Source organism: Leopardus geoffroyi, chromosome C2 (genome assembly GCF_018350155.1).
Source record: "Leopardus geoffroyi isolate Oge1 chromosome C2, O.geoffroyi_Oge1_pat1.0, whole genome shotgun sequence".
Classification (NCBI taxonomy): domain Eukaryota; kingdom Metazoa; phylum Chordata; class Mammalia; order Carnivora; family Felidae; genus Leopardus; species Leopardus geoffroyi.
Genome location: NC_059333.1, coordinates 46,065,386 through 46,084,295, shown reverse-complemented (window position 1 = coordinate 46,084,295; position 18,910 = coordinate 46,065,386). Strand labels below are relative to the sequence as shown.

Sequence of the window (18,910 nt, the reverse complement as noted above, 5' to 3'; positions counted from 1 at the left end):
TCAAAAACAACCAAAGCATCTGTCATAAGAAAATACATTAAAAAAACCTCTCATTTACTACTTACTTCTCAACTTCCAAGGAATTAAAAACTTCATATCAATGGATCAAATTTCATTTGAGACTTCAGGATAAAAGAGAAAGGCTTTTTACCTGAAATGTTTATTATAATTCATAACCCATAATTGTGTTTTTAATTCCTCCTTGACAGTAAACCTTTGGAACCTGACTGTATGTGTTACTTTCATTACCTTCACAAGGTTCTTAAATAAAAATGAGAGTTGGGTGAATTTATTTCACATCACTGTCACCATCCCTTCTTTTTAAAATTTTTCTTTTTTCATGTTTATTTATTTTGAGAGAGAGACAGAGAGCGAGCAGGGGAGGGACAGAGAGAGAGAGAGACACAGAATCCAAAGCAGGCTCCAGGCTCTGAGCTGTCAGCACAGAGCCCGATGCGGGGCTCAAACCCACGAACTGTGAGATCATGACCTGAGCCGAAGTCAGAACTTAACCGACTGAGTCACCCAGGCTCCCCACCATCCCTTCTTTTATTAATATAACACTTTATCCTTAAAATACTTGTACTTGTTATCATTGAGCTCCCCTAAATCTTAATTTTATATATATACATGTAATATACATGCATATACATGTGTACACATGTCTATCTTGAGAAAGATCCACCATTTTCCAGATACAAATATAAAAGTATAAAAATATATTAAAAAAAAAAATATATATATACATAATAAATATATAAAATGAAGCCTTTAAATGTTCCATAAGTGATTTGCCGTAAAGTCCCCAGGACAAGTCTTTCAACTGAAAAATGCACAAATGGGTGGCACACCAGCAATCCTGGTTATACTGACAACACAAATTTTCACCACCCGAAGAAGCTGAACATGCCTGTTTCTTGTAACCTGTAAGTATAAAACAAGCTCAAAGTGGCTGTGAGGATACAATGTGAGGATTAGCTGAAAGGAGCCCCATCTGGGTCCTGGTCAAGGAACTGGTACTAACAGTAATTAACCAAGCAGGCCCAAGAGCTCCAGGAGAGTCTATAGCAGTTCTTAATTACATGGCCCTCTCCTCCCTTACTCTGGTAACTCTGGAATGCTTATCTCTGCTTTTACTTCTTCTGCCCCTACAACTGTTCTCTACTCCCTGTTAGGGTTGCAGGAATAGGGGAACGAGGATAAGCTGAAACGCCATGGGTCACACTATATTGGAGTAAAATGAGACAAACACATAAAAAGACAAATACAGATATGTGTACATGTGCTGTGTTTGTGACCTTTCATTAAGAAATAACTATGTTATGATGTTATGTACTTTACTTGAGCAATGATTTGCACAAATCCTACCGTGTGGGCTGTGCAAGAGTGAACTGGGAAGCAGGCAACAACAATGCAGCCTGGAAGCTGAGCAGAGGAGGGACCCACTGTCACAGGACCCAGTGTCAAGTATAAGAGCTGACTGCTGCCATATGCTTGTGGATTCACAAATTTCCTCATATGGATTGAGTTTGTGTCCTTCCTACTCTGTCTGCTATTCTCAGACACCCGGCAAAGGGCCACAGGAGCCTCTTAAGTGGCATCACTCCCCTCTTTCCATCTTCTGCTTTTGTTTACTCAAGGCTATTCTTGCCTTACAGCTTTTGCCTTCTATCTTTTTCTAAGTACCTTTCTGAGCCACTTTCCTTTTTTCACTCTCTGCATTCTTCACTCAAATCTACATTATCTGATCTAGTTGACAGTTACCATCAATATGGTGTCCCTACTGGGCAGAGCTCGAACTAACCCAAATCCAATCACCTGGGCTAAATCTCCTGCAGATACATGTATGAAGTGTGATATAAAACACAGAAAAAACTACAAAAACCCAAACCCACAACTTCTAACTGCCTTGTTCAAGAGGAGATTGCAATAGGCACTTAAGAGTCATGTCCAGAGTAAGCATCATGAGATTTCTATGTTACTAGCATCCTTGCTTTGCCAGGTGCAATTATATAATTTTGAAAGTCACACAGATTAAAGTGGAGCTCTGTTGCTTGAGAAGAATGAATAATGATGGAATGATCTAAAATTTGTACTCCATTTTATATTTTTAAAGCACTTCTATCCAAGGGAAAATCTGGATAGCTTACTCTGGTAAGCTATCTCTGGTCCAGAGCTCCCCATTGTCAGAAAAAATGAGCAGATGCTTTGGGACCAAAGATAAGTCTTTAAGGATTAGTAAATTGGGTGTTTTTAAATTCCATACAATCCCATAGCTGATCTGCCCTGGAGCTCTTGTGCTAAAACCCCTGGTGGGCAAAGTATTATGAGACACCAGTGGAGAATTGGTATATACATTTATTTGGGAGAAATAATGGTCTCCCCATTGCATACCACCTGGTTTCAGAGATCTGAAAAGAGGCCCCAGGTCTGAAAATCCTAACAAAAGCAAATCCAAAAGTTAAGCTAGTATAAAACTGAGGGGAAAATACCCAGGAAGCCAAGGAATAAAAATTCATTGTTTAATCTCTGGAGTCTAAATACTCCTATATTCTTCTGGACCTCTCCTTAAAAAAAAAGAAAAAAAAAAAAAAAAGAAATTAACTCAAAGTCAGTATATCTGACTGCCTCATTTGGAATTAGAAACATATTTCCTGTTGTCTTCTCCAAGCACTCCAAGACACAGATCACATTATCCCTAAGGAACATGTCCAGAATTTGACCTTAGTAGATTCACAGTGTTCTACATTCTGAAGCCAGGACATTAGAAAACTGTATTGCATTATGCAACTTTTCTATCTATCTTCTTCTTTATTTTGTTTTATATTACTTTAACTTAGATCTTACATGTAGTGCATCATTCTTTCCCAGGTTAGGGACACCTGAAAATCTATATGGGGAAAAAGATGTCTCATGTCAAATCTACCTGCTAACCTATATAGGTTACGACAACCATGAGAACTTTAAATCTTATGTCTAACAATATTGTGTCTTAAATTTAAAATTTTTCAGAGAGAGTAGATCTTATGTCTTATCACAAGAAAAAGAAAATAATAATAAAGGAGCAGGAAGAAACTTTGGGAGAAGACAGGTATGTCTGGTCTTGATGGTGGTAATGGTTTCCCCGGTGTACACGTCTGCAAACTCATCGAGTTGTAGATGTTAAATATGTACAGCTCTTTATATGTCAACAGCGTCTCAATAAAGTAGTAAAAAAACCCAAAACTCTTCCAACTCTCTGCTATGTCTGAAGAATGCAAAATATTTCATCTGAAAATATTTTAGTGAACATAAATTTAAATTATAAATGAACTGTCTGAAAGTCATGTAAATATTTATTATACATGTGTACTGGTCTGCAATGTTAGCATACATTTCTAGGTACAAATGAAATGTTAATAAGCTTTTGGTTGAATGAAACCCAGTTTTCCAAAGTTAAGGTACTTTTTTAGTGTAATCACTCTGTAACAAAAATTAAAAAAAAAAAAAAAAAAGGAAAATATGACATGGGCTCTACAGTAACACAGACTTGATCTCAAATAACAATTCTACACTTGGTATGACTCCTACCTGAGACCCTTAGTTTCCATTCCTATAAGATGAAAATGGTAACAGTGTCTATCTTGTGGTCTTTGTGAAGATTCAGTACAAGTATGCATGTAAGGCCATTAATAAGCACTTGACAAATGTCAAGATTATAATAATATCTTTATAAGCTAACAAGTAGTCTTTTAATTGTTAAAAAACATCTTAAGAGAACAGAAGATTTTATGTCAAGGGAATTTATTTACATAAAAGCTGTCATTATTTTCGTAAACACCCCAAACTTTTGTATACAGCAGTAATCAACATGCCAATTCCTACCAGTTTTTTCCAATGTATATTATCATACTTTCTATACCAAATACCTACTATTTGGCTATATATAGTATTTATATCTTTTCACATTTTCTATTATTGGGAGATTTCAATGAGTGATTTGGGGTTTTATTCTGTTTGCTTGTTTTAGTCATAGTCATCATGAGAAGATGCCACATTCATTGTTGAACATTTCTAGGAACAGCAAGGCTTCCATTCAGCTATCTTTTTAAATAAGGAGGAAAAATATTAAAAATTATTCAACACTAGAGCGGAAGATTCTTGGACTCATGACCCATAGTTCCCTGAATGCATATGGTTGTGAAGAACTAAAATAAAAGGATGAAGGTTCTATCTTGTTTCATCTTGCTTGCCTTTTTAGAGGTCAAGAAAGGAATGGCTAAGTAGAGAAAATGCATGGACCTTGCATAATAGAATTGTGGACTAAGTACCTCATAGTTATCTCTCCACTGCTCAAGGAAACTCAGTGCCCAATTATCTTCAGTGGCCTGTCTTATAGGTCTTTTAGGTAGAACTGGTTTCCAACTCGTGGTCTTACTAACAAGGATCATTCATGGGGAAACACAAAAAAAGCTCCCTTGCTCCTGTGCAGCTTCCCCCATTCTTGGCTCCTCCTGCCTGACGAGGTGAATAGCCCAGACAGACAAAAACCTAAAAGGCCAGAGCATGCAACTCTTTGTGCCCATTCAAAGTTCATGTGGACACCCTTCACTTTATTATCAATTCCTTCAAAGAGGGCTTTAGAGGTCACTGCAGACAGTTAGTATTTATATGGGTAAAGATTACTTTGGGAAGAGACTGCAGTAGAACTCCTGAATTGCAAGAAAGCATGCTCCTCTGAACATACTTAAAAATCTCCAGAGCTGGTCAGAAAAATAAGCAACATTTGATAAACACTGATCCCTACAGAACTCTCTAACATGTATCTCCTCTTCTCTGTGACCTTGACTTCTACCTGGAGTTCTGTAATGTCCAGACTTATCTCCTCCATCCCAAGCCATTTCTGGATAGAGTCACCACAAAGATCTTTCTAAATTTCTAATCTAATCTTGCTCACTGGGCATAAGATCCATCAGAGGCTCAAGGTCAAATAAAGAAAAAAAAAACAATCTGGACTCAACATGTGTATAAGGCCCTTCATTATCTGGCTTTTGCCCTCATTTCTCCCAAAGTTCTGCCTAATATCCTGACTTAATTGTATTTCCCAAACACCCCAGTTTCACTTATAAGAGGATTTCTCAACCTCTGCACTATTAACATTTTAGACCAGATGACTCTTTGTTTTGAGAGGGCTGTCCTGTGACTTACGGAGGTTTGGCAGTATCCCTGGCATCCATGGAGTAGCTATCAGTATCAGCCCCCATCTAGGCCTCCACAAATCACAACAATCCAAAATGTCTCCGGACACTGTCAAATGCTCCCTAGGGGTAAAATCACCTCCAGCTGAGAACCAGTGGCTCGCATCCTTGCCTTTTAATGTTAATCTCTTGCTAAAATAGCACCTACCTTTCTGATTCACTCTGTCCTGGAACCTCTCCACTTGGCTAACTCTTGAATCAGACATTTTACTCAACTGTTATCTTTTCCTCTCTACTTCCAAGTGGGAGTAACTGACCTTTTTCTGGGTACCCTGAGTACTTTGTGCTTAATCCAATCATAGCCAAATAATATCAAACACTTATATAAATGCTATTTTCTCTAGTAGACTGCCTGCTCTGGGAAAGCAAGGACTGAGTGTCTGGCCACTGTATCTCCAGTATCTGATACAATACAGCTCACAAAACAGGTGCTCAAAAAGTACTTACGGGATTGATGGATGAAAAGTAAACATAAGTATTCTATAATAATCATAAAGTTAAGAAAAGCAGGCAAGCCACATTAGTGGTTCAGTGTAATGCTCTCAGGTATTAGAAACATTTTATAACCTCATGTTTTATCACAACTCATGACTGATTTTCATGGATAGAAAACAGAAAATTACGAATAACAAAGCTAACTCACAGCTTGTAAGAAGCGGAAAGACAAGATGGGGCCACTTAATGCTCCACAGGCATTACTGTCTTCAAAATCTCCTTCTTCAAGCAAGAATTGCTGGCCTTTAAAATGTTCTTTTTCATAGGCAACCCACCTAGAAATACAAAGGATATCCAATTAAGCCATGAATAAAAAAAAGAAAAAAGAAAAAAAAAAGAAAATATCCCGATAAAGCACTTAGTTGTATTATCACCATATTTAAAAAAAACAACACATTGTTTTGTTACCATTTATAAAGACAGATAAATGCTGTATGCTTCATGGATCAATAGCTTTTATAGTTTGCCGGCTTTTCCCAACAAAGGTTAACTATTGTAGAATTACAACAGAGCAAAGCTTGCTAATTGTGGTATGACATGATACTGTATCTCAATATGGTGGTGGTGGGGGGGGGGGGGCGGGGAACAGCCAATTAATGGAAAGTACAAATAGCCAATGACAAAAGTTACAAACCTATGCTGAGATTCAAAGAACCATTCTTATTTTATTGACAAAGCCCTTCTGTAATCACAGAGAATGATTACTATATTAAACATTTTTTTAGGGTTTAAATCAAAAGAACCTCTCAGTAGGCTTCAGATCTAAAACACATTACCGGTGGTTTTAACAAAGAGGAAATGCAACTGGGCTGGCATTAGCGCTGATGGCCCACACATATATGAAGGCTTCTGTAAAAATTTAGGGGTGGGCAATTTTGTTCCCACCATTTAATCAGTGGTGGTAATGGGAACAGGAAGCACGGTGACACAGTATGCTCCAGGGATACAGGTTTCTTGACTTCTCATCTAAAACCGTCAGTAAAGAACACTGATAAACACCATTGGTCATTAAGCTCCTCCACAAAACTTACCTTTTTATGGAATAATTCACAGTAGCTAACGAATGTAATGTGGGCATGGATGATTCATAACACACAATGGCCTGCTTAAATCTGCCTTGAGGGGCACTGTGGTGTTACAATGGGAGCCCCTCCAATGGAGAAGATTCCAGAATGACTATTTTGGGCTCGTGGGTTGGGAACTTCTGCATTCTGGGGCTTGACAAATGAAGCTGGGTACGGCTGACTACTATTGTTTTCAAAAAATTAAAAAACTACTCCAAAAAATTGTTTCCAAAGGGCATAAAATAATAGCAGTCGCTCAGCAATCATGTACACCTCCTCATTTTCTGCATGTAGGTGTGCATATGGCAAGGGAAGAGGGGGTCCACATGAATGGGGATAAACATATTTTATATATCTTAGTGAATTTGTAATATGTACAAGAACATTATATTATTCTTAAACTATTATGCGAAGATAAATTGCACAAGAAAGCTTTCAAAATTTTTTCTGAGTTTATTTTTGAGACACAGAGAGTGAGTGAGTGAGCTGAGGTGTGTGCCCGTGGGGTTGGGGAGGGACAGAAAGAGGGAGAGAATCCCAGGGAGTCTGCGCTGTCAGCACAAAGCTTGATGGAGGGGTCGATCTAATGAACCGTGAGATCATGACCTGAGGCAAAATCAAGAGTCAGACACTTAACCTACTGAGCCACCCAGGAGTCCCCAAAACTTTCAAATTCTAAATGTGGCTTTCATTTATATAAATGTGGCTACTCAAAACATGCTTTTAATAAACCTGAATGGGAAAAAGAATAAAAGATATAGAAGACCTAAATATTAAAGACAGATTAATAAATTATTACATGATGACAGTTCAAAAATCTTCTCAGCTTTTTTACAATAGATTAAGTTTTGTCTAAGATTCAATTTATATATCCATCTGGGATATTTAAAAACAGATGTTATCTGAGAAAAATGAAAAAACATCAACCTCACTTTCTCTAGATTCCTCAAGATGGGACAGAGATGAGTTCTTACTACCTGCAGATAAACAGTTAACAGAAGTGAAAAGTGGTAGTTACACTGAAAAACAATGAAATCAACTGTTCACTTTTAAATGGCGATATGACATTTTACTCCTACAGTTGTCATATGAAAAATGAAACTTGTCTATATTGTATCACAAGCCATAATGTTTTCTTGAGAGTTTTATAGAACAATTACAAAAAAACTCAGGAAACAATGCAAATCACAATCTAGTTAATGGGAAAAACATTCAGATTCCAAAGGGAAGAAAAGGCAATAATATTTAGCAGGGTTAACAAGAAGCATATGTGTTCACAGATTAGAGAAGACCCCAAATAAATATGACACAATAAAAATTTGTTTATCCAAAACGTGTTTGTTTTTCAAGGGCCTAATAATTTTTTAATTGAAAGATAAAGAATTAAATGATTACCAATATGTCAGACTAATTATGGATATGTCCTACATATCTAATATATGGCATAGTCTCTTATGTTTCCATTTTGGCTAGTGTGGCCATCACTTGATTTACAGCCAGAAACTGCAAAGTCTAAGTCTCTAAATGTAGGCCCTTGAGAGATCTAAGACCCATCATTTAACTTCTATGAATAAATATTTTAGTAGAATCTTTTGCTAGAATAGCATGAAAAAGTTTTATGGTGTTACTGCAAATAATGAGACATGGATACTTAAAATGAACCAACATTCCAAATAAACTATCATATCAACAGAGAGACCAACAATGTTCATGGAGAAATTCTAGTACTGAGTTGACAATGGCAAATAAGCTCTGATTTTATCTGCCAGGATACAAATACAAACCCATATCCCACCAGTTCAGTCATGGATTTTCTGGGGTCCCTGCCCCATAAACTGATGACTGAGATTAGGTTACACTTAGATTTATACTTAGAGGTTCTTGGGGGGGCTTCCTCAAAAACAGTATAATGCCAGAGGGTAACCGATGTAAAAAATACTTGACTTGGGAAACCTACAACCCAGGCTACTTCTTTAATGAAGGACTCACTGGCAAGATCCTCAGCACAGAAAGTTAACTAAGATCCACAGAATAGAGAATCAAAATTGGGGCTTCCATTCATATTCAAAATATATCAATTTCTTTTATCTGAGAGAGAGAGAGAGAGAGAGAGAGAGAGAGAGAGCGCACAAGCAAGTGTGCAAACGTGGCGAAGGGAGAGAGAGAATCCCAAAATGTGGGGCTCAATCCCACAACCCTGGGTTCATGATGAGTCCAAATCAAGAGTCAGACACTGAATAGATTGAGCCGCTGAGGCATCCCCCCCCAAAATAATTTTATTTTGCAATTTTTATCTTCTATATTGTGTTTAGCAATACCAAGTGTTTAAGTTTTAGAAACTATTTTCTACATTCAATCTATCTCAAAATCTCTAATACAATCAAGAGTTCACAGGAAAGCCATTAGTAACTTTTTTTTAATTTTATAGTACCTTACAGAAAAGATGCATATTTTTAGATTAAGGCACATTCTTTTTGCTCTGCTTAGCACATTTTCTGTGATCTTCAAAAAACAGACTATTAATTGAAATATTGAAAACATAACACTCACACTCCACCAATGACGCGAATTGATCCGATTCCATGAAAATCCCCGTTATTTTTTAAGAACTTAGGGACAGAATCTATGTGTTCACTAAACTCTCTGGCCTGTCCACAGAAGTGAGGTTTTTCATAAATAATAACCTGGAAGATATGAAAGAAAATTACTTAACATGCTCATATTTTAGAATAGGTACAAAACTCATTTACTTAAGTGAGACTAAAAATCCCAACATGAACAGGGACACCATCCATTTTTTTCACTAATATTTATTTACAACGTAGCACACTGACTGATATTCACAAGGATTTATGTGGGTTATTACCATGAAGATACCTTAATAATATGTTTCTGTCATGATTACGGCTGTTCTGGTTACCCCAATCCTAGGACCACCTGACAGGGTAAATTGTCTTATAATTGACTCTTAAATTACCTAATTTTAGCTCTCTGCCTGGAATTTAACACAGGCCCACCTTGTATTTATTGACTTTCCCCTATTAGACATAAATAAAAACACTCTTGAGGTTCTAGGACATAATAATAAATTATCTACTGGATTGAGAAACAACAGCTGCTTCTTATAACTTGGTGGCTGCCAGTCACTAGTAAGAAAGAGATATGCAAATTCCTGAATTTAAATATAAAACTTCCTAATAAGAAATGATTGAAAAAATTATGGTGTTTTCTTTTTGTTTTTGTTTTTTTTATATTTGATTCATGTGGGTGGGGAGGTAAGTATAGTAGAAAACCCATTTCTAGCATTTCATTTATTTTAAATTTGGATTGGTCCAAGTAGGTCTCTTCCACCATATTGGTGCTCTTTACTTCCCAAGTATGACCTGCCTGCCTTTAGTATGTGGAAATGATAATGGTGATAATGGCACTAATCTATCTACGTTCTATCACCAGGTCCTACTTGTGGCTAATGGCATACGTTGCATACAACTGGCAAAATAAGGCCCCATGCTAAAACATACTGACCAAGTTCTATCTAACTTGTTTTCAAAAATTTGTAAGATTATACAAACTGAAAAAAACCATGTAGTACAGCTCCTGTGTTCCACATATTTAATTTTCACAGGGTGATGTATTTGAAGAGATGGAAGTTTTATTTGGTTTAATACTTTCTACATCTGAACACATTCAAACTAAGAAGCAGTAATTCTTTGATAAGCAAGCCGTCAACTAACACATAACAACTTGAAAATGTGACCATGTGTGATAGCTATTTCTTTCATATGCCTCTACAACCTGTCAAACTGCAAATGTCCAGCCTGTCACACTTGAAGAAACTGAGACAGGAGTCACTCAGACTGTCACAGCTAATTTTGTATCTTTCAGGTCACTGGTTAGAAACCTCAGCTGCATGTTATCACAATCACCTGTAGAATTTCAAAACTTCTGACTAAACCCCAGACCAAAATGATATTCTGTGAGTGGAATACAATCATAAGTATTTTTTTTTAACTTGGATATGCATGACTCCAACATAGAGCTAAGGTATACTATGCTTAGATACTAACTTTTAAAAGATTCCACCTATGTGATTAAGAGAATGGTGGTCAATTCCGTAAGTTAGAAAGGTGAGAAATGGGAGGGTTGGAGGAGCTGTGTCTTGTTTTGCAGGATAGTAGATAGATAGATGAATCTTTGTTTCCATGCCTGCCTGTGGAAGTGCTATACGCTAGTTAAGCAGAGGTCTGGCTGAATCTTTGATCACTGCACTGGTTTTTTTCCCCCGCTCTCTTTTCACACACATTTTATAATTTCATTTCCTTTCCCCAAATGGGCTTAATCCTGGTGTCTCTACTGTTCCCTTCAGGTACTTATTTATTCTTACCAACTGATATCTGACAGGAGCTACCTACTGCTTCTTCTGATCACCCTGATCTCCTTTCTGAGCATCACTCCCAAAAGACTGCTCAATATCTCTGCTTGAATGTCACGCTGCCACGTCCCTAGCCCCTCCCCACCAAATCAAAAATCAAACCTATCACCTTTCCACCCTGTAGTAGCTGCTCATTGGGTCTGACTAGGTTGTCAGCAAGACCTCCATCCTTGCATACAGACCTCACTCTCCATCACAGCATGGGTCCTCAGTGACTGTTCGGTGCCGTCATTCCCCACCACTCCCAACATCCACCAAGTATTATTAGAATATATGCCAGTCATCATTTTTTTACTTTAACAGTTCAAAATATGTGAAGATTAATACTGAAACTATAAAAGTCAGTTTTAAGACTTACCTTTAGGTTCATAGGCATTTCCACTTTTAGTCCACCCTTAAGATAAGAAATTTTAATATTAAAGACTTAGAATATCTGGAAGTAACTAAGTGACATATGTAGGTTATATAAAAGTCTGATTAGTGAAGATTACATACCAGTCAGCTTTAAGTTGTGGTAAATTTTAAAATTTAAGTACAGAACTCTATAGCAGTCAAAACAGACTCAGACTGCTCATCGATGTAGATGGGACAAGAAATCTTCAAAATATACATTCCAGATTACAACCAATATAAGGAAGGAAACTGAGCTTTTTAGTCCTTAAGCACATGCAACTGATTAAAGATTTAATCCCACTGCAGAGAGTACCAAGAAACAGAGTGGAATTGCTAGATTTAAAAAATCACCTTTGGCAGAGTAGATTTCCAAACCACTGACACTACATTTCCTTATGACAACTGCTCGGGCTTTCTAAATTAGAGTGCTTCCCCTTCCAAATTCTATAAACACTTTCTATCATACTTACAGTCTTTGTGACATCAAGGTTGAAGAGCATAAAAGGTTAACCCCTTCACAAAAACTAATTCTAGAATTTCCTGTTTTTAATGCTACTCCACATTGTGGTATTTAAAATTTTGTAGGTTTTCTTGGTTTTTATTTTTTAAAAAGTACAGAGCAACCAAGAATGGTTTATCACTCACCTCACATTTAATTGAAGAGTCTGCCCTCAAATAAAAATGTTTGCAACAAAAATAAATACTGCATGCACTTATTATCTTTAAGAGAGCAACCACTGACAGATCTATTTATTATTAATGATGTGCTCATCATTCATTACTGCAATGGAAAAGCATAATTTACTGTAAGTGGTTTTCTAATAAGCATCAAAAAAAATTCAGAACTTTATTCAAAATTTTTGTACAATGGTACTTATAAGGAAATGGCATGCACTGTAATAAACTTAACACAAAGTAAATTCAGACATTTGTCTTCTAGAAAGCATTAAAATGTTTTCACACAGATATTCTCTATAATATAAAGAAACAGAAAAATAACATATAGGTTGTTGATTCAGTAGTATACATACTCATTTCTCAAGATAGAGATGCATGAGCAATCACCATAGCTGTTTAACTTTGGGCTCATGGGCATTTTGGAAAAATGCTTCTTTTTAATTTGCTTACCATCTGAAGTGGATGCAATGATTTAATTTCTGTTGCAGAAATCTCAAAGAGTCCATGGTCTTCCTCCAAAACTGTAGCTTGTCCCTTAAAATTAATATCTGGGTAGGCAAGCCAACTAAATAAGAAATGAATGGTTAAAGTATAATAGGGATACTATTGTCCTGTAAGAGTTAAAAGTAAAAAGGCCTATCAAAAGAAAAAAAAAAAAAAAGGCAAAAACCCAAAACAAAAAAACCTTTGTGGCAAAATTACAACTAGTAAAACATATTCGAAATGAGTTCACTAGAGAGCATATAACAAGAATTAATGCGTTATTAAGTACTCAACATTCAAACACTGTCTTATAAGTCTATTTATTATATGTTTTCCAAGCAGTAAGCATTACTTTTCTTAGAATTTTCCAATATTTAAAAGGTGTGACACCTTTGATTCAAGCAGAATTGGAAAAAAAAAAAACAAAAAAACATTCTACTGTTTTCTTTTTTTAAAGTAGGGCAACCAGAGGTGGGATTCTACAAGGCATTTTACATTTTTTTTTTCATTTAAGGCATTTTACATCTTTGGCCCACATTTTTAGAATCAATAATCAGTTCATTTGGCTGCCTCAGGAACAGCATTTGAAATGAGATTCCCAAAAGACCCACTACCTTCTACCTAAACTTGATAGGTACAGACATCTCATGGACAGGGTCAATTACTGGGTCTGCCCAAGAGTTTTAATCTATGGTTGGGAGAGATGAAGAAAGATGTCCTACAGTGACCCCCAACTTCTACATCAACCATCATCAGAGCAGATGAAAAGAGTGAAAGACAGAAAAGGAACCTGTGTTGAATTGGTATCACAGAATTGTCATTCAAACTCATCTGGAAACTATGAGCTCATCTGGAAACTAAACTCAGGGTTTCGTGTGCCTGGGTGGCTCAGCCAATTACGCATCCAACTTTGGTTCAGGTCACGGTTTGTGGGTTCAAGCCCCACATCAGGCTGTGTGCTGACAGCTCAGAGTCTAGAGCCTGCTTCAGATTATGTGTCTCCCTCTCTCTCTGCCCCTACCCCACTCTCACTCTGTCTCTCTCTCAAAATAAATAAAAACACTAAAAAAATTTAAAAACAAATAAATAAATTCAGGCTCAAAGTAGCACCGACAGTCTGAAAGATACCTTCAGAATCAGAAAGGTTTGGCATCAGACCCATGCCCACCAGCTGGTAGCCTGAGACAAGTAATATAATTTCCTCATTTATAAAATGAGTATCTCCACCTGCCTTGCAGGAATAGTAATAAACAAAAAAGCACCATGGGTCCAGCCCTGTGGAGGCACTCAATAACTACTGGCACTGAGACACTCTTGAAATAGTTCAAACTCCAGATTTTTAGGTCAGGGACATGTTTTTATTTCTCAATCTCAAAATTTGGTGGGTGAAAAGATGATGGATGAATCTATCAAGAACTATGTCTGAGAATCTCCATCTGTTCCTAGGAGTTCCACGTCAAAGACTTAACTGGATCCAAAGGAAGACAAAATCTGTTCAAATCCCCTCAACAGTCTTTCTTGAGTATCCAGGAGCATAAACTAAAACTTCACAGAAATGTATGTCACCTACTAAAATATGAAATAAAAAGTTAACTTTGGTGGCCATCAATCACTGTAATAAAAAGAAACTGATACATACACTCCTGACTTCACAGTGAAGGACACAGATTTAGGGATATTCAGCTCTTCCAAATTGGGGATGGCTCGCTGTATATGGATAGGACAATACTCTGGGTCAGACTGTGGGCAAAGTTCTATCTCTGGAATGCTGCAATCCTGAAAAAAAAAAAAAAAAAGGCTTTGAAATCATCTGGAGACACACACAATCCAGCATTCTCAATACCCTGGACATGCAATTACAATTATTCTCATTGTTCAGTTGAATTTCTTCTCAAAAACAGCACAAAGGAAATACTGTTTCATTTTACCAGTTTTAAAAATGAATTATTTTAAGAAGTTACATTGATGACATGAAAATTATAAAAATTAATTGAGAAAGTATTACTTTTTTTTTGCTTGGTTTTTATTTTTTTTCATAGTTTTTAAGTTTATTTACTTATTTTGAGAGAGACAGAGAGCAAACAAGGAAGGGGCAGGGAGAAAGGGAGAGAGAGAATCCCAAGCAGACTCCATACTGTTAGCATGAAGCCCAATGTGGGGCTCGAACTCACGAACCATGGGATAATGACCAGAGCCAAAACCAAGAGTCGGACGCCCTATGTAGTTTTTAGAAGTCTTGTTCTATTAAGCAATCAATGTTTAGTTACCAAACTATGTGAGTGCCAGAAGTCTTTAAGCCTTCCTTCTCAGAAGCATAACAAAGCCATGAGGAGGAAGGGAGTTAAGTAAAAGCTGATCTCATGGGGGATATAAAAAATAAATAACAGAGAGGCACAGTACTCTCTCAGTGTGTTATCTAATTTACATTGACAAAAGTAGGAATTAGAAGTGAGGGTAAAGGAAGTCTGTTTTCCTACTTGTGGGATTCTATTTATTTTCTTTAGTACAAGTTGGTTTGAAGAAGAAAGGCATTATAAAATTTGACCCTACACTCCATCACATACTCACTGCCACCATCTCCTGTCAAACCTTCCTTTAAAATTTCCCTTAACGTATATCTCTTATCTATTCCCACTGTCAAGGACTTTTATCAAGGCCAAGACATCAATTATGGGCCTATTCCACCAGTCAGGTATGAACCACATTATATACAGCTAGGCTTGTTAGAACACCGCTTTCCTCATGACACTCCTTGGCTCAAGACCCAAGCACATCAAATTTACATGTATTTGCCTTCCTACAACACGGCATCAACCCAGTAACCCACAGGAACTCCATACAACTCTTCAGTCATACTGGTATCCATGCTAATCCCACTCTCTTTTTTCATATGGTCTAAGTTTTATAAATGTTTTCCCCAAGGCAACTAAACAGGAAATTTTCTGTATTCTTACTTATGAAAATCATCTAATCGTCAGGTTGTAAGTCAAAAAAGACCTCATCTTTTCTTTGGGAATCAAAACTACAATTATTTTTCCCTCCTCTGAAATTAAAGATGTGCTTCTGTCTGAACACACTAACTCAGTAATCATGAGTGCTTAATTATACAATTCAAAATTTCAGTAGCAAAATTCTCACTTAGGACATTGTGAAATTCAAGTGATTATGCTTTAATGAAACAGGTAAATGAGTAACAGGGGTGATATTTATCAGGCTGAATAATTCTATTTTTTATTGTAATTAGTTTTGCAATTTTTAACTCCAATTTTCTGATTTTTTAACCTTTCTGCAAACTGAGTTTTGTTATTAATCATTCTTATCAATATGCACAAGTACATTAATACATCTTATTTTCAGAAAGCTAGTTCTGAAATGCAATAAAGAAGCATAACCTAAAATATCCTTTGAAGTATAAAATTGTTTTTTGAAATTTCATTTTACTTTTTTTTGGTTTTTTTTGAGAGGGAGAGAGTGAGCAGGGGAGAGGGGCAGAAGGGAAGCGGGGGAGAGGGAGAGTGCCCAAAGTCTTTAAGCCTTCCTTCTCAGAAGCATAACAAAGCCATGAGGAGGCCTTCACTCAGTGTGGAGCCCAATGCAGGGCTTGATTCCATGGCCCTGGGATCATGACCTGGGGTGAAATCAAGAGTTGGATACTCAACTGACTGAGCCACCCAGGCACACCTCAAATTTCATTTCAAAAAATAGCCAGAAATGTCCACAACAGTCACCTGTCAATCTTCAAAGGTTTTGTTTGCTATTAATAATAGAGTTCTATTAACATTATTTGAAATGCTGCCCTATTAATGTTCCCCTAGGGACATAAGGTACAGTAACAGAATACATAACTAAGTGTCTCACACAAATAAGTTTCCTCTGCATTGTGTTATACAAACAATGCTTGGGTGGTGTACTTTAAAAGGAAAAAGCTACAAGGCACTTGAGTCCACCACAACAAAGAAGGAAACAGCATAATGGAAAAAGTGTGATGATGACTAAAAAATGGAAAATAAACAAAAAGAACGCTTACGTTCTCAACTCTCTTTGCCAGAGGACCAGGTTTTTCTCTAGTTAAATGACAAAGATTTCAATAGTTAAGTTTCACTTTCTTTATGGGGGCTATTCTCACAGAAATAATGTCTCTTGCAAGACTTGCATAATTCTTGATGGATGGAGGCAGTAACACTAACAACTGAAGGGTACTTTCTAGTAATCTAGTGACAATGAACAGTTTATTCTTAGTAAAGTTTGTATGGCTTCCCCCCCGCCCCAACTTTTCTACTCATGATATACTTTTGATGAAATTTGCAAGCTTAAGACTATTAAAGCATTCTGTAGGAATGGAGACAAAACTATAGGAGAGAAACAGGGTAGGAATGGATTACAGTTAACAAAAACAATAAGAAAATCTAACTGACTCCACCTCACATAAAATACCATCAGTACCTGATCTAACATCCGATCTCTCTCTTCTCAGTAAATTAGTGAGGACAAAACCAAAGTCACTTCTGACCAAGAAAAATGTTATTCCTTTAAAAAAATATTAAATGCACAGTAAATAGTAATTTGCAATATTAATTTCTAATATTTGCAATGCTACCTCACTCCTAATTATTTCTGGGAGCAAAGATGACTTTGAGCAGAACCTACACCTGTCGATAACTGACGGTGTCCTTTGCATCTATTCATAGCAAAGTGAAGACATCATGAAGTATTATCTTTAAAGAACACAAGTTTTGACTACTCAGATTAGAGCAAATAAAAGAGAACAAAATAAGATAAAGTTAGTACTAGGCTTAAGCCTAGGTGAATCTGGAATGGTAACAATCCCCATGACAATGAAGCTATCAATAGGCAAAATTTTGACAAGGTTGGAGAAAGGAAGCAGTTTGATGCCTGATTCTTATTTTGTAAAATATTTAGAACAATGCTAATGCCTTTTCCATTCGATGCTCAATAGTTTTATTTTCCTTCCTCATTGAAAGGTGCTAGTCTGTTCAAGACATGAGTGCACTAACACTGCAATTTAAAACATGACTCCAGGGGCTCCTGGGTGTCTTGGTCAGTTGAGCGTCTGACTTTGGCTCAGGTCATGGTCTTGAGGTTCGTGGGTTCGCATCCCTTGTCGGGCTCTGTGCTGACAGCTCGAAACCTAGAGTCTGCTTCAGATTCTGTGTCTCCCTTTCTCTCTGCCCCTCTTCTGCTTGTACTCTGTCTCTCTCTCTCAAAAATCAATAAACATTAAAAATAAAATTAAAAAATAAATTTTTATTAATTTTATTAAATTTTATTAAAAAATATACATTAAAAATAAAATTTTAAAAAAGGCTCCAAGCACTCCAAGCACTGGAAGAAGGAAGAAATGCAAGCATCACTTACTCTTTCTCTTAATATAATCTAAGCAAATGGTGGATGCGCAAACACACATTTATATATCCATATTCAACAGAACTGAGTTTTTTGCTTGATTTTATTGTGGTTTGTTTTGTGGTGAGAAGGCTGCTGTTTTCAACAACTTACCTTTTTTTCTCCACTAGGCTTGGCACGAGGCCTGACATTCTCTCTCTCTCTCTCTCTCTCTCACACACACACACACACACGCACACACACCTGAAGGTATTTAAATCTTAGAAGATTATACCTACACACTATTCATTTCAATCAATTTCTAGTGAGTTAGCTAATTAAATGAGCACTCAGATGCCACTTGCTGAGCTGACCTGCTTGCAGTTAAGGTTTTCAGTGCAAACAAACACCCTCGATGCTGCAGCCGTCAATCTCCTTGTGGTACCAACATTCACATCCTTATTTAACACAAGTGGCTCTGCCAAGGACTTCCTCACATCTCCACCCGCCCACTGCTTTACTCTCTCAGGATTCCAATCAGGTGCCACCTCCTCCAGGGGAGTACCTCTTCTTTGTGCATCCTGAGGGCCCTGCAGAGCGTTCTCAATTCATATGCTTACGTGACTCCGATGTCCCTCCCCTAGACTTGCAGCAATCTCAAGCATGAGATCATATTCACTCGTATTTCCATTTCCCGTGTTCATCACAGTATCGGATCCAAAAGCAAAACAGGTATTTGTGAAGATACAGGCTTGTTTGCACTTTTCCAGGAAGTATTAATTCGC

General features: G+C 36.9%; 1 protein-coding gene across 3 annotated transcripts in view; it reads right to left on the bottom strand.

Annotated features, from left to right (window-relative positions):
* CRYBG3 (crystallin beta-gamma domain containing 3) overlaps positions 1–18,910 on the bottom strand; it is a 129,786-nt gene that overhangs the window by 54,886 nt on the left and 55,990 nt on the right. For all 3 annotated transcript variants that reach the window (XM_045501726.1, XM_045501728.1, XM_045501727.1), the window contains 5 exons: positions 14,422–14,558; positions 12,750–12,864; positions 11,587–11,622; positions 9,347–9,480; positions 5,881–6,007 (listed from right to left, as the gene is read on the bottom strand). In XM_045501726.1, coding sequence (XP_045357682.1) covers positions 5,881–6,007; positions 9,347–9,480; positions 11,587–11,622; positions 12,750–12,864; positions 14,422–14,558 — 549 coding nt within the window. The remainder of the gene's footprint in view (positions 1–5,880; positions 6,008–9,346; positions 9,481–11,586; positions 11,623–12,749; positions 12,865–14,421; positions 14,559–18,910) is intronic.